Here is a 14,990-nt window from a genome sequence, read left to right as displayed (position 1 = left end):
GAGTGCGCCTAGCGTGAATTCGTGTCCGTGCGCTTCGTACTTTGGACAGTCAGTCGATCCTCGCGGTTCCGTGAATGACGCGAGGACCATTGATCTCTATTGGAAGCTTCGTCTCGCTCGCATGCTCCCCCCCTCAGGACGACGTTGGGAAATCGATGAAAAATAACGCGTTCCCATTTTCCGCAGAGTTTTCAGGACTCTCTCAGGCTAAATTAACATTTGTATGAGACATTAATCTGTTGGAACAAAGCTCAATGCTGGTTGGAGAATAAAGTAGGAAATAAAGCTTCGTAGGTGCCCGCGGAGAATCGTACGTCGGTGCATTTCGAGCTGCGCACATGTTTGTTGTAGCCCGAAAAGGGAGCTCGCGCCATGCACGATTAGCGCGAGCTTTCGTTTAGGAGTACGAACACGCAGTTACGTTACAAACGCGCAGAGTCACGATGCAAAGGGCAGGAAAGAAGGAGCAAAGAAAAGAGAAAAACGCGAGGAGAGGGCGCGATATGGAAAAGAATAAAGTAAAAGCGATTGCAACTGCGAAACGATCAGAGCGAATGATCGCGCACACGATGCAACATGGATCGCGCTGTGGAGTGAGAAGGTGCGGAAGGCGAGGCGATCCATTAATCATGGGCCACGAGGAGCCTGTGATTAATGCTTCACATACCATTCACCATTCCTCCGTCTCCTTTTACCACTTTCCCCTTATCCATCTCACCCATAATGCTGGAAATACCGCATATCGTACAGGATATTCACTGTACAGCTTTTGCACTCGTTAAAGCGCTCCCCTGGACGAGCTCCGAGTTTTTCTCGTCTCATTCTCGGTCACACACGCTCCTGCTGTTGCTGCCGGTGTTGCTCCGCTGTTACGAGCCGAACGAAAAAAAGTAAGAGGCGCGAAGAAGAAAAATAAGAATGAAGGAGCAGGAAACAACTTTGCGAGCAAAGACCTGCCTGCGCGCTTCCAACGCTTTCCGTATCCATTCATCCGAACTCCGCGACGATTAATATCGATTCTTTTTCCCTTTACGACGAGACTTTCATTCACACGCATTTTCCTTCACCGCACCGCGTCTTCCCTCCTCCCTCGAGCTTTTCTCCCCTCTCCTCGTTAAGGCCCTCCGCAGTTATCGCGCTCGCGTATTTGCGCCTGTCTCGTTCGTCACTCGCGCGCGCGCATGTGTGTTTTCTTTGCAGGAAAAGAAAATGAAAAGGTATGTGAGCTGTAAAAAGGGAGAACGCCCCGCGAGCAAATATTTCCTCCCATCGCTCAGACCAGAAGCTTTTCGCATCGGCTGGACTTCCCTTTTGCCATAATTGTGTTTGTTTTTCTTGTTATATTTGAATTTGTTATACCTAAGAATGTTTAGAGTTTCATGATTTCTTTTTCCCCCATATTTGCACTTACTTTGACACATTTGTACGGAAACTATCATCGTTATTGAAGGGAGGACAAATATCAATATCCAGAAAGTTTTCGAATCATTTTTCATGACTCAAATTTACGATTCTTGTCCATTTTCTATACAGTCAACGACGAATCCTCACTTTTGTCTCGGTGGAGCTAATTTTCGCGTTTATCTTCATGCGATTTCACGTTGAACTCGAATTTTCGTTGACGACTTCACAAGGAGATATGAAAGGGTATTAGGAAAGGTGACGTCACTTTTTGAACATTTTTAACACGCCTTCGGTCCTCGTGAATAAAGCTTCGCCAGGGTCGACGAAAGTTGTACGCATGCACGTATTATCGGTCTTAACACACGAAGTACCGTTGAAATATTCAAGGGGATTCGTCGAGTTTGCGTTTTTATATGTGAAATATTTCATGAAAATTGGTTTTAGTCTAGACGCGAGGACTTTTGGCTGACTCGTTTTACGAGGAGCAGCACGAGGAGCCACGTGGCAATAACCGAAAGAGAAAAAGTTTCGTTTACGTCATTACTACATAAATAAGCAACGTATCAGAATTCGTTGAAGAGACACGATATCTGAAAGTGCAAGGAAAAACAGAAACAAAAAACTTTTTCGAAGTCGAGAAAAAATGTTTTTTCATGACAAATTCTATGAGAGATGCTCCGAAGGGATCTTTATTCCTGGAAAAAAAAATGGGAATTCGTTAGAAATTTCGGATACTCCGAAGGCAGTTCGAATATGTATTTGCTTCGATAGGAGTTCACGCTCGACTGCTCGTTTTTTCATTCGATCAACTGGAGGACGAAAAAAGCTTGGAACCTTCGGGGCCCTTTCCATTACCGGAGTACATAGCCAACGGACCATTTAGCCCATGAAAGTCTCGGGATCGAGGGTTTCCACAGTGTCGGAGGATCGGGGTAGCCGATCGTAAAGCTGGATATCGAAGGAGGAGAGTGAGAGGATTTTAAGTAACAAATAAAAGACGTCAATATAAATTAAGCCGGGACAGAGGCGCGAAGGCAGAATACAGAGGAGCGGAATAAGGGTTCTGTACTCTCGGTGTGCATAGTGGGAAAAGCCACAGCTGCTGAGTTCGAGAGAGGCACTCTCGAGGGGGAAAAAATGAACCATAATAATAAGGCAATAAAAAAATTACTATTTTTTCACAAAAGAAGAGAAATGTAGGGATCGCGACACAGGTCTGTGAAAGGTCGATACGAAGAAAGGGCGTAAGTGAAAAAGGGAGAGAGAGAGAGAGAGAGAGAACAAGAGTTCTGTATGGAAAAAAGGACGAGAAAATACGGAGGAAATAGAAAACCTTTATGGCAAACTTTCGAGCGATTTTCATGTTTTGTAAGTTTCTTTCGATACGAGCTACTCTCGGAGCGACGTAAGCATTCCTGAAAAAGTGGAGATAACACTTTCTTTATGTTCGTCTGACCCTCCAAGATTTGGGACGGCTTATGAACCAAAGTTGTTATTGATTGATCGATGGGTTTCTCGCAAGAGCCAACGTGGCATACGTAAGGTCGAGAGCAAAGGAACGAAAGTTCGCTGGTTTGCCCAGTGATAAAGCTCCTAATGCTTCGCTCTACGTACTACCGCGTCATCCGGGACCAGAGTATTTGAGAGACTGGAGCGACTGCTTGACAAGAGAAATAGAGAGTACAACCGAGAGGACGAGAGAGAAACCCCTCAGATTTCGCGGGGCGTGGGACCCAACAAAGATGACATACAAAGTTCCAGTAGGATTAGAATTTTCGTTGGACATTAGAGAAGAAACGAGTATTCCGACATTGAAGATGATGTGGAAGGCATTGATAGGGTTCCCAACAGCAGATAGTGCTAACAATTAATCAGAGTATTAGTCAATGCCACGGTAAGTAGGGATAGTTACTCCATCCTCGGACAATGGGTGAAGAAGTACTTTGTCAGACTTGGCTATTGTTCGAACCAGGAGGCAGCTTCGCCCTCAATGTTAACATCTAAATCCTCCGAGTGATTCGAAATTACAATTGTGTGCGATGATAGTGACTATCGAAGAGGATCGCCGGACCATCAAAGGGATGAAACGGGCGTTTGAATAACGATGCTAAAAAGAAACAATCATGGAGGACGATAACATGAAAATAAAATATTATCGATCACACGAAATCCTTTCAACTGATTTTAGTGGAAAGTTTCGATTCGAATATTCCCTTCGCGAATCAATCGATAACCATTAAACTCCAGTTTTCCTCTCGCTCGAATCGTTCCTTCAAATTGCCTTAAAAAAGAGAAAAAAAACTCCACTGCATCAGATTCACACATTTTTTATGATTTTATCCGCCAGTCTGACAAAGAGTGAAGGAAAAATGTCTTTTGACGTTCCATGGAGTAGAACAGATTTCAAGCTCGTCGGGGGGCAAGTGGCTCGTCGCAGGTTCGAGAGGAAGAAAAACTTCCGAAAAATGCGTAGACGCAGGAGAGATAAATAAATGAAAATCTCGTGTTCGCCGTAGCCAAAAAGAATGTTCACGATACGAGCGAGACTGTGGATTCGGAGCACGATGTTTCGGTCTTCAGGATGAGGTTTTATGCGCGCAAGCTGTAGCAGCGTGGTTGGTGCCATAGTGCGGGGCTTCCGCGGTATCCGTACTCGGAACTAATATCATTTCCGGCTTGCATTTACCGCTTGCTTACGCGTGTCTACCCCTTCTCTTCCTGTACATTTATCTATGCACGTATACACGGAGATATTCGTGCATATAAACCGTAAATGTGGAGAATGATTATGGCGAGTAGGGCACACGGTTTATGGTCTTGGTATGGCAGGATTAAGTTAGGTTTACACGTCGTACGGTGGAAGTTAGTTTCCGGCATGGTCCCTGCACTTCCTCTCTCTCTCTCTCTCTCTTTCGTTCTTCCCCATTGACAAAAAGAGCGAGTAGAGCATTCGAGTGACGCCGGTATAAACACCATAAACGGTAATATGACACTGAGGATCTCGCGGACGTGAGTGTGCGAGTGTTTTCCATGTTTTTGCTCACATATATGTTTGCATAACTCGTATATATATACAGTGAAATGAAGTAAAGGAAAGCAGTCGAGTCGTTCATTTAAAAATGCATGGACCACTCAACTCGAACCGGAAGCACTTCACGTTATCCTGGCTGTTTCTCCATTCTAAGGGATAAAGATAGGAAGGGCAAGAAAAAGGAGAAAAAGAGTAGGAGCGAGCGAACGGCGGGGAGAGAGAGAGAGCTCAACCATGCTTACTGGCTTCCTGTACAAGTGTCTGAGAAGGATGATATTTCATGGTTGAAAAACCGAGAGAGAAAGTGCCGCGCCGACCAGCACATCCTTAATGACGACCGCGCGATATATCTAACCTTGATGGAAGCTCACGGTCAACTAACTACCGCCATTTACTCTACAAATTGTGTGAACCATCCGCTCGTGGAGGAGTCTCTTCGTCATTCAACTGAGAAACATTCTCGTTCTCGCTCTCCCTCGCTCATTCTTCCTTCTCCCGTCTTCCATTATACCTCTACGAATACCATTTTTATACGGAGGATAACGCGATCGATAAACTACGAGATTCCACGATCTTTGACAACGTAAAAAATGAATCGGATAATGACGAAAGATTATCCATTTGCTTGAGCGACTGGTGCAAAGTGTCACAAGCAGGAACACCTCGATCGTAGTACACTTTGCCAACGCGTACATTTAGTCGAATACCTTAATATTTTCTTACCTGATAGAGGGTGTCTAGCGAAATGGCATACATCATGTGCTCGACGATGACTCTGAGAACTGTATTCGGCCCTCCCTGGGTGTCTCCTCCCTGGGTCTGAACTCCTTGACCCTGTGCAGCCTGCAACGCAGTCTGAGCATTCGAGTTCTGTGACAAATAAATGAAAAATTGTGTTAGACAAACTTGGGTATTTTAACTTGGGTATTGATGAAGCACTTAGCAAAGAGATAAATCGTGACAGTTTTTTCATTTCGATGATTTTCTACTGATTCAAATCGTTGTCCTGTCGTTTTAGGTCGCCATTTGCGTACTTGCTTCACATAATTTCACTCGCTTAGTTACACAATGTGCTGTAACGAATTTCGAGTTAAAATATACATATTCTATTCGCTCGCGTTTTATTTTTCTCATAATCTCTTGCTTCTTTCGTGTAACAGATGCCACGACCTCTGCATGTATTTGTATATATATCGGTAAGACGGGGCAACTTTCGAAAGGCGTTATTTTCCTTTCATTGTGGGGGGCAAAGAGAAAAAAAATGAATAAGGTTATTGCTCCCATACGCAGGATAATATGACACGACGGTGAGTATTCAAATTAGTCGCATATTGAGGATAAAACGTCGAAAAAATGAGAGCCGACTGCCGGCCTTTTCCTTCAGCTTTCTTCATGTATTTCCTTCTTCATTCCCTTCCCCCTTGCCAGACTCTGCGCTCTCTTTCTCTCTTACGTCTCTCGTTCTTTCCATTATACTTTATAACTAAGAGTAACGAAGGATGCCATCCGGGTTATTAAAATAAACCGCGGCCTGTCTTTTACGTGCCACGAGGCGGATTACCCCCCTGCAAGGGAAAAAGGATGCGGACTGGCTGAAGGTAAGGCGCAACCCGCAGGCTACGATCTTCTTTATCTATAGTTATCTCTTTTCCTTTCGTTTTTGACTCACGAGAGAGAATGAGAGAGAAAGATTAAGGTATGTATATAGGGAGGGTGACCCGACCCCGGCACAGCTTAAGGACGCATTTCCATAGGTAAACACAAACGTGAAAAAAGATAACAGCGACAACATACAATTAGGAACTGACAGAGTGAGCGAGAAGGAGTTAAAGACAAAGTGGAATAGTAATTTCTCGGTGTTCGTACACCTCGCGATAATCGGAAGCGCGCACGAGCAAGGAAGCGGTGGAAAAACGGACGAAATTGAAGTAATTTGATAAAAAGTACGGGCTACCATGAAACTTTGAACATTAAACCGTTCATGTTCGTGTTTGTAAGAGCGTGCAGGGCCGCTCTCACTTTTTTTCTTTTTATTCTTGGCACCGAGCTGGTAACGCGTTTTTTGATTTCTCAAATTTATTCTCCGGTGACCGGTTCATTTGCACTAACTTCCGGTCCTACGTATTGCGAATCGCCAACGAGTCACCCGCCCAAAAAACAAATTTACCACTCGGTCGGGTCGATTATTTTTTATAACGTTTATTTCTAAGGACCCAACTTTTTTTCCAATAAATAAATGGAAAAAAAAAACATGCTCATCGACAGAAAGTTCTTTCATTGGCAATTGCAGTTGAGTTTGCCTTGGTGCGAGTAAAAAAAGTGAACAGCTTTCCCAAGAGAGCAATGAAAGAGAGGAAGTTAAAAGAATCTGGAATCTTTGTGTGAAACGAGTCTTACGTAATAAAACATAAGAGAAACGGAAAAGCCCGAGATTGTCTCGCGGATGAAGAAACTCATACTCACAATGTCAGCCTCCGTCTAGTCGTGCCTCCGAGTGCTGGGAAAACTGGAGAGAAGGACGGAGACGGAGAACGAGGACGAAAGAAAGATGCACGGAGATATTCGTATAGATATGTATATACACCCACGTAGAAAGAGAGAAAGGACGGAAGAGAAAACATGAATGAAATATCCCCTTTTCAATCTCTGGCATCACTCGTCGCCCTGGTGCGCGCGCTCTACCGGCTTTGAAATAAAACAGGGACGAAGTTGGAATAAGGGAATATCCGCGAGCGTGGAAACTTGAGAGAAAGGGAACGAGGAAAGGAACAAAACATAAAAATTTGCCGACTCTTCTCGCGGGACCAGGAAGAAATAAAGACCAGCAGCGAGGAGAATGAATTCTGGATTTCACCATTTTTACGACATTTTATTCGGCAAATTTTTCACGCAGCGACTGTTCCGCTGGAATTTATATTTACCGTTCCATCGGCGACGGAGCTTCAACAAATCACGCGATACGCAGCTCGAAATTTATTGTCTACTTTAAGAATGACCAATTTCAAAAATGATGTTAGTTTCGTGGTTTTTCAAATGATTACAATATTTATTTATGTAGCCGAAATTCTTTGGGTTCGGGGCATCGAAGGCAGGGTCACAACTGTGCGAAATCTTCATTACGGTTCCCTCGATTCTCTGCTCTCCGAGCGACAGCACAATTTCTAGCTTCGTTATCGAAATTCTTTGAGTTATTCACTTCTCGCTCAGAAGGAATCAATTGTAATGCAATAGTTTCGAGAAGAGGTCAGAAAGTTGGTTCCCAAAGACACTTGTTTTTGTACTCGAACTATTGTCATGAACACCGCAGCGCACGAATTGTCGGAAAGAACGAAAAGCGTTGGCAGGAGGTTAATCAACATCGAGACTGTTGACAAAAAATGGAAGGTTAACAATGAGTGAAGCAGTAGTTATTGGCGAGCAAAGGGGAGCTGGTAGGACTGTGAACAAAGGAGGCTGGCCGGGTGGGAAAAGAGAGAAAAGTATTCATAGAAATTAGAGTCAAACAATTGGCAATGTCGCTCGTTGACAAGCGATTGATAAAAGATTGGAAAGTTCGAGTATTGTACAAAAAATGTACGAAAAAAGGGGGAAAAACACGAGAGAAAAAATCATTTCGATAGGTTTGGACGGTTGGAAAGGAGGAAACGGCGTAACTCGCGTGCAGTCGTACATGAAGTTCAGGCCCCGATGAAGTTAGAGCACCGATACGTGAACACGTTGAAGAACGAAGAGTTAAACAGGCGGTATTCGACTGCTCTCGAGTCCCGTTAAACCAGCAGTCAAAGGGTTTACCGACAAAAGCTCTCGGAAACAATGCTATGCCCTCGCTTCGCAATGAGTAAAATGGGAGCATGGGATGGTCCAAAGGGATGCTCCGCACAAGGGGAAAAAATACAACAGAAAAAAACACACACGTACACAGCAACGATTCGAGCCGGTGTAGAGGCTTCCGTTTATGCAAACGGCAATGGTGATTTCAAACTAAATTACCGATATTCGCGCCAGGACTATAGCTCCAGGATACACAGAGGGGCGGCCGATGCCGAGCGAGAGGAAAAAGGGTAGCCTAGCAAAATATGGCCAGGTAATGTATTTCATGGGAATTGAAAACAGCGTACGCATTCATTCGTTCAGCGAGTACATGCTACAGGCAAGAGATTAAAGAATAAATTGAGGAATTTTGTAACTGTTGTTGTTGTTGTTGTTGTTGTTTGTGAAGTAAATAGATAAAAGAATAAAATGAGAAGGATTTGACGATGTAGGGGCCACTATATTTCGGAACACGAGGATGCACCTCTCTCATTGTTGTTTTACCGCCGTAAAGGGCTTAAAGAGCTCGATATATGTGCTGGGTATGGGAAGAGAATGGCAATGCCACGTGCACGTCAGCCACGCTTTTCCTCTTTCATCTTTCCCTTTCTCGATCTCTCTCTCTCTCCCTCCCTTTTTGTTTCACCCAATCTATGCACGTCATTCTCTCTCTTCAACGCTCTCTTCGTTATGGGAAACGTATGTATATAACTGGCCTACACCAGGCACAGATCAATTCTGAGTTCGTGAATTATTAATCCGACGATGCGGGAAACATCGCTGCGGGCCGTAGAACGTTTTGCCTCAATTAATATTGTAATTCAATTAACGGCCGAGAGAAAGAGAGAGGGAGAGGGAGAGGGACAAAGGGGAGAGTTTAGTGTATCTCTCGCTCGCGTACAATAACTCTCTCGATCTTTTCCGGGCTGTTGCTAACTCTGCTATGAAGTTCGATCAACCAAATCCCGGGATCGGCCATAAACCTCATCGTATAATGTATGAAAGTGAACGGTATGTGAGTACATATGTGTATAAATATTTCCATGTATAGGCGCTGCCGAACTTCGATGAAATCCACCATGCTGCTATGAATAATATTTTGACAATCGCGAATCCATCGAATATATTCGTGTGAACAACGCTGTATGTTTGATGCGAACAGGGGAAGCGCAGGGTTATTGCCGTATGCATTTGAGATTTCAAACCGTGTAAGAGAGTACGAAAGCTGTAAATTCAGTACGATTATTCAAATTTAAGTATTCATTAGGAAAATCCAAATTTCGAAACCCGTAACAGTGACGTGAAGCATCGTGTAAAAGATTGGATCGACGGTAGCGCTGCATTGAAATTGATTTATCGTATGCATCGAGACGGAATCACTTATTTCATTTTTATTCGTCCTGCATACGGATTTTTCCTAAAATTTTTCAGTGTACTGCCTGCAGACGCTCTGCATCACATTTGTCAGGGTGGGATAAACTGCTCACCGATACGAGCGGTTATATTTTTTAATGAGTTTCAGCACGGTGGGGCTATGAGAAACTCGAAAAAAACTGCCTTCACGGCCAAACGGTCACCGATCCAAGTATCGACCTCGCCCAAGGGTGCTTAGTTGAGCAAATGACCGAAACTGTACACCAATCATGCACCCACCGCCATAGGGATGAATCGGAATTATGTATGATCGAATCGAATCCTCTGGAGAACCGGAATATCCAAATGCAGCTGCAATCCACGTTTGCTTCTGATTTCTATTGGATATTTGCATTTTGAAGAAGCCAGAGGAAAATTCTAAAGCAGTTCTGACACTTCGAGTTATCGTTCTCTGAAGGTCACAGAGGAAACGAAAATCTCTTTGAAATGTGAGCACTGGTTTGAGAGCTCGATCGATAGAAGCGTACTTGTAGTGAAATTGTGAATGTTTTTTTTTGCGACGACGAATATCATCGACAATTGCATAATATTTGCGTCAGGGAGATAAGCGTGCATGATTTCATGTTTCAAATTGAATGGTAAAACACATTCGAACGGTTTTGAGGGCGGATATTCACGGTATTTTTTTCCAATCTCTTGAAAAAAATATAGTACGTTTATCAAAAAATCCGATCGAGTGAACAGTCGAAATATTTTCCAGTCGATGGGCGCAGCGATAGTTTCCCGAGTGCAAAAACGTATACGCGTACGATTTTAAAATATTTCGAAAATTTTAGTCTCTTTATCCCCTTCAATCTGTCGGTTCGATATTGATTTTCTAGCTTGGGTCGTTTCTCTTAATATGACGATAGTAGGGGCCATGAAAACTGTTTCAAATTCCTTCGAGGCAGTCTATTATCACGTTTATATTTGTATACTTATTCTACATGTTCGTAGATTTTCTGAGTCGAAGGATCCACTCAAAAAATGGATTTTGAACAACGCTGTGCTTCGGTTGATGATTTGCGAAAATTAGTCGATGATTTTTCCTTGGTTCTTTGTGGTGCCAACAAGTATTAGCAAGTATCGAGGTCAACAAGGTGTTTGTAACTTCCAAGCTGCCAAGTGGAACGAAGTTTGCAAAAAGTTAAAATAATGAATTACTGTAATTAATGAATGGAATAAAGAGCAATGAAGTTTTGTTGTTCATTGATATTTTCTGCCACTCAAATCCAGTTTTTATCTCGACGCCACGAATACGAAGAGTATTGATTGATGAAAACTCTTTCAAACGGTACGACATTTTCAAGAAAATTGGAAGATTCCATGTCGCCGGAGTTTGCAACGTTGGAATCCAACAAAATGATCTGAAAAAACCGTTCAACAATTCCAGCAATTCTTCAACTTCGTTCCCCACCGAATTTGCAATTCGTAGTTTTTCAACCTGCACCGATACTTCGTGAAATAAAAAATTAGTGAATTACAAATGTTTTTTTCGTCCATTTTGTCGGACTCCGACGTTGTAAATTTCAGCGTCGTAAGATTCCAGTAAACGAGAAGTCGAGAAGAAGATGAAACAATGAGACGAAGATGCCTCAATATCAGCCATCGGATTAATTGCGATCTCAAATGTTGTCGTTGCCTATTTTCTCTGCTTTTATTCCACGCGACAGAAAAAAACCCATAAGAGGTGTTTCTGGTTATTCTCACCTTGTGCTTAACCCGTTGAATGTATTTTGTGAGCTTTATATCTCGAGAAGAATCGACTGGAAGAGCGTCGTTGACTCAAAGTTTGAGACTCGCTAATTAATTAGTCTGATAAACGACGAGAGGCCGAAACAGGTTCCTTCTAACTACGGGTGCCTGCTCTCTCTTCCTTTATATCACGTCGATTACTCGCTATATACATTCTCTCTTCATCCCTTTTCATCAGAGACTAAAGAAATTCCTTTCCATCTTTACTGTAAAGACGTCTCGTAAACCCGAGAAGCTTGTTTTTAGCACGTGTCTTTACGCACCGTATAAACACTTCTCCCTCTAGCTTTAGATTTATTCCAGTCAAATTTCGTTTGTCTTTAAGCTCCCCGCGAGAGCCTCGGCCCGCGATTCTTCGAACGAGAGCTATTTCCACTTGGCAATTAGAGAGCTATAAATTATCGAAGTCATTTGATAGGGCCTACACGAAGGACGACCTGAAAATTGGAAACTTTTCGCAAGATTATTCGAGAACGTTGGATCTTTGGAATACTGAATGGAGGAGCCATTTCCACGTGGCAATTTCGGAACTATAAATTATCGAGGTTATTCGATAAGCCCTACGAGAGGATTGAATACTTTCGTTAAAAATCTTCGAGAATGTTGAGTTTCTCTAAACACGAAACACAGCAAATCTTGGCTCCTGCGCGTTGTTTCTCTTTTCTTTTTTTTTTCTTTTTTTTTCTTTACTTTTTCATTTGCAAAATACAAAGTTTACGATAATACTGGCAAAGAGTTGTTGTAACTTTCATTTTCCAGTGCGGAAGATTACAATAAGAATGGCAGCGGGAATAACGGGGAGGTGGGAGACGAAGGTGGTTTAATGATAAGGTCGATAAAGTCGCCAGCTGCGCGTCGTTTCCGGCGTGGCTCAATTAAAGTCTTGACGACTCATCCTTCCATTCTACTCCGTTCTCCTTCTTTCTCTTTACTTCTATCTATTATCCCAGCGAGTGTCGCACACGAAAAGCCTTTCTCCGAACTACGTCTTCAGAGTTCTTTAGGACGACGACAACTGGAACAAAAACTATTGCGATACAACTGAAGAAGAAACTCGTCTCCTTACGAATACACTGCAACGAGAAACGACTCAGACGCGTCGGAGAGATACTTCATGTATCAAATATATGTATATACATTTATATCCAAAACATTTAATGCTCGCTTTTTAGCTCTTACGTAAGCTAAAAATCTCAACCGCCCAAAATAGAGTGTCGTTAAACCGTCGGAGCGGGGTGGGCAACGATAATTTAGAAAAAGGGTCGCCAATCAAACGCGAGTTTACTGGCTTCTTTTATAGAATTTTCATCCGAATATAGCCGGGATTCGATTGTTGGAGAGCAAATGGGCGTGAGTCGAAGCGATTTGCGACATTGGGAGGTTAAATACCTCGATGCCGAGTGCCTGAATTCACATCTTGCATATTCAAGATCTCAGCAGTATTAGCGACCTCGTCGTAGGGACTCCGAGGCCAGCATATCCGCGTTCGTGCCATTAAAAAAAGACCGGCAAAATAATTACGGCAAAACACGATCCCAAAAGTTCTTAATTGCGTTGCATGTTTCAGGGAAGCCCGAAAAGAATCATAATAATTTGATAAATCGCATGCATACAGGTGAACGGTTTACGGCAACGAAGTTGACTAAATTCGTCGGAGTTTCTTCTCTACCGTGGCATTTCGCAATTCGCTGCTAACCATCGCTAACCAACCTGAGGTCTTATAGCGCCTGTCCAGTATTGAGTTATCTCGTTTTACGTAACTATCATACGAGGAAAAGTTCGAAGCTAATAGGCCACGTTTTTCATCTGCGAATGAATTTTCATCCCCGAAACTGTCAGCAGGAATTGGTTTCCGTGCCAAAAAGTTGGAAAAGGAGGCAGTTTTTCCATGTCACTGCCAATAAACACTGCCAAAAATGAAGCTTCATTTGTACAAATGGAAGAACTCACTTGTCTCCGTGCTTAAAAATTTATAGTTGTTTTTTGTTGGCTTTTCAAGACGATTTTTTGAAGACTTATGAATGTGATCTTTCGCTCTACCTCGAACGACGACGCTGAAGTTTGCAACGTTGGGGTCCAACGAAATGAACGAAAAAAACATTTGTAATTCACCAATTTTTTACGTAACTAGGTATCAGTGCAGATTGAAAAACTATGAATTGCGAATTCGACAGGAAATGAAATTGGAGAATTACTCGAATTATTGGAGGAGTTTTTTAAATCATTTCGTTGAACTCCAACGTTGCAAACTTCAGCGTCATCTCGAACGTCATTTTCACGGAATCTCTAATCTCTCAGGTTATTCTGAATCTAACTCCTGAGACGTTTCCTCAAACGATATTTTTCAACGGTCCGATCGATAAATCGAGTTGTAAAATGGCCGGGACATTAGTCCTCGTTCGTAATATCCGTAAGGCAATGGGGTTCGTCGCAAAGGTCCATAAGTGCAACGTATTGCAATGCTAACGGCAATTTCATAGAGTTTCGCATATCTATATCCTCGACTCGTTCTACTTCGTATGCATGCAAAAGTGGAGGTGGCAGGTCATCGAGGCTTGCCTCGGACGAGAGGAAGCGGCGGAAGGGGTTGACAGAGAGGGCGAACGTCGGGGTGTTCGCGACGTCAGTGATAGACAGAGAGAGAGAGAGAGAGAGAGAGAGAGTGCGAGTTAGAGAAAGAGGAAGAGAGACGGACAGGCAGAGTGACCGAGGTAGTCATCGAGAGTAAATGGTACGTTATGGTAATGCCTTGGTACTCCGACACCTGCCATTAATTCATGGGACGAGATACGGGCCCTCATGAAGCTGAAGGTGAGCTATAGTCGAGCTAGAAAGGCGAGTATCACCGAACCCATATTCCTCTGTGTATGTTGAGATGTAATAAAGAGGCATGGCCCATCATCTGTGCCACTCGTGAAAGTACGAAGCTCCATCTGCTTTCAACAACAAAGGTGTATGGGACGAGGCTAGACGAGCGAAAAATGCGGTGAAAAATTCCCTCAAGTGTCACAACTATTGCTCTATAAAAAATGTGTGGAAATTCAGGTGAGAAGCCTAATGATAATGAACCAAAACAAAAAAAAAAAAATTCACAAACTATGAAATGTCAAATTCTAATAGATTTGCAACGTATTCTCATTCGTAATAAGTGACAATGTTGGGAATTTCTGAGAACCTAATGATTCATGATTACTTGTCACAGTTTAAGGAAGCTACTCGCAGTTACGTAATATCAAAATATTAGACCATCATTTGACCTGAGTAGTAGCGTTTTTTGTTTTCACGTGGGCGCGTTTATATGCGCGTTCAAAAACAGATTATGTGTCATTGACAGTTCATCAGCTGCCTGAAATACATTAGTTCTCAAGAAAAAGACTGCGTTTGTACGAAAATGTGTATGGAAATAAAAAAGGGTACTTCTCAATTTGTTTACAAATTTATTACATTGACAGTCATTCTGAATCATATCCTTTTAGCAAAAAAAGTTTTCGAACGTGTTTGCCAGTCTGAACATACATTGCTCATGCATAAATTCAAATTTCAAATTACGTGCACATAACCTCGAATATGAGACGTC

General features: G+C 42.7%; 1 protein-coding gene across 5 annotated transcripts in view; it reads right to left on the bottom strand.

Moving 5' to 3' along the window:
- heph (polypyrimidine tract-binding protein 1 heph) overlaps positions 1-14,990 on the bottom strand; it is a 248,599-nt gene that overhangs the window by 27,087 nt on the left and 206,522 nt on the right. For all 5 annotated transcript variants that reach the window (XM_043433209.1, XM_043433211.1, XM_043433210.1 and 2 more), the window contains one exon: positions 5,159-5,305. In XM_043433209.1, coding sequence (XP_043289144.1) covers positions 5,159-5,305 — 147 coding nt within the window. The remainder of the gene's footprint in view (positions 1-5,158; positions 5,306-14,990) is intronic.

This window comes from Venturia canescens, chromosome 1, assembly GCF_019457755.1.
Source record: "Venturia canescens isolate UGA chromosome 1, ASM1945775v1, whole genome shotgun sequence".
Lineage (NCBI taxonomy): Eukaryota > Metazoa > Arthropoda > Insecta > Hymenoptera > Ichneumonidae > Venturia > Venturia canescens.
This window is presented reverse-complemented; position numbering and strand designations above follow the sequence as displayed.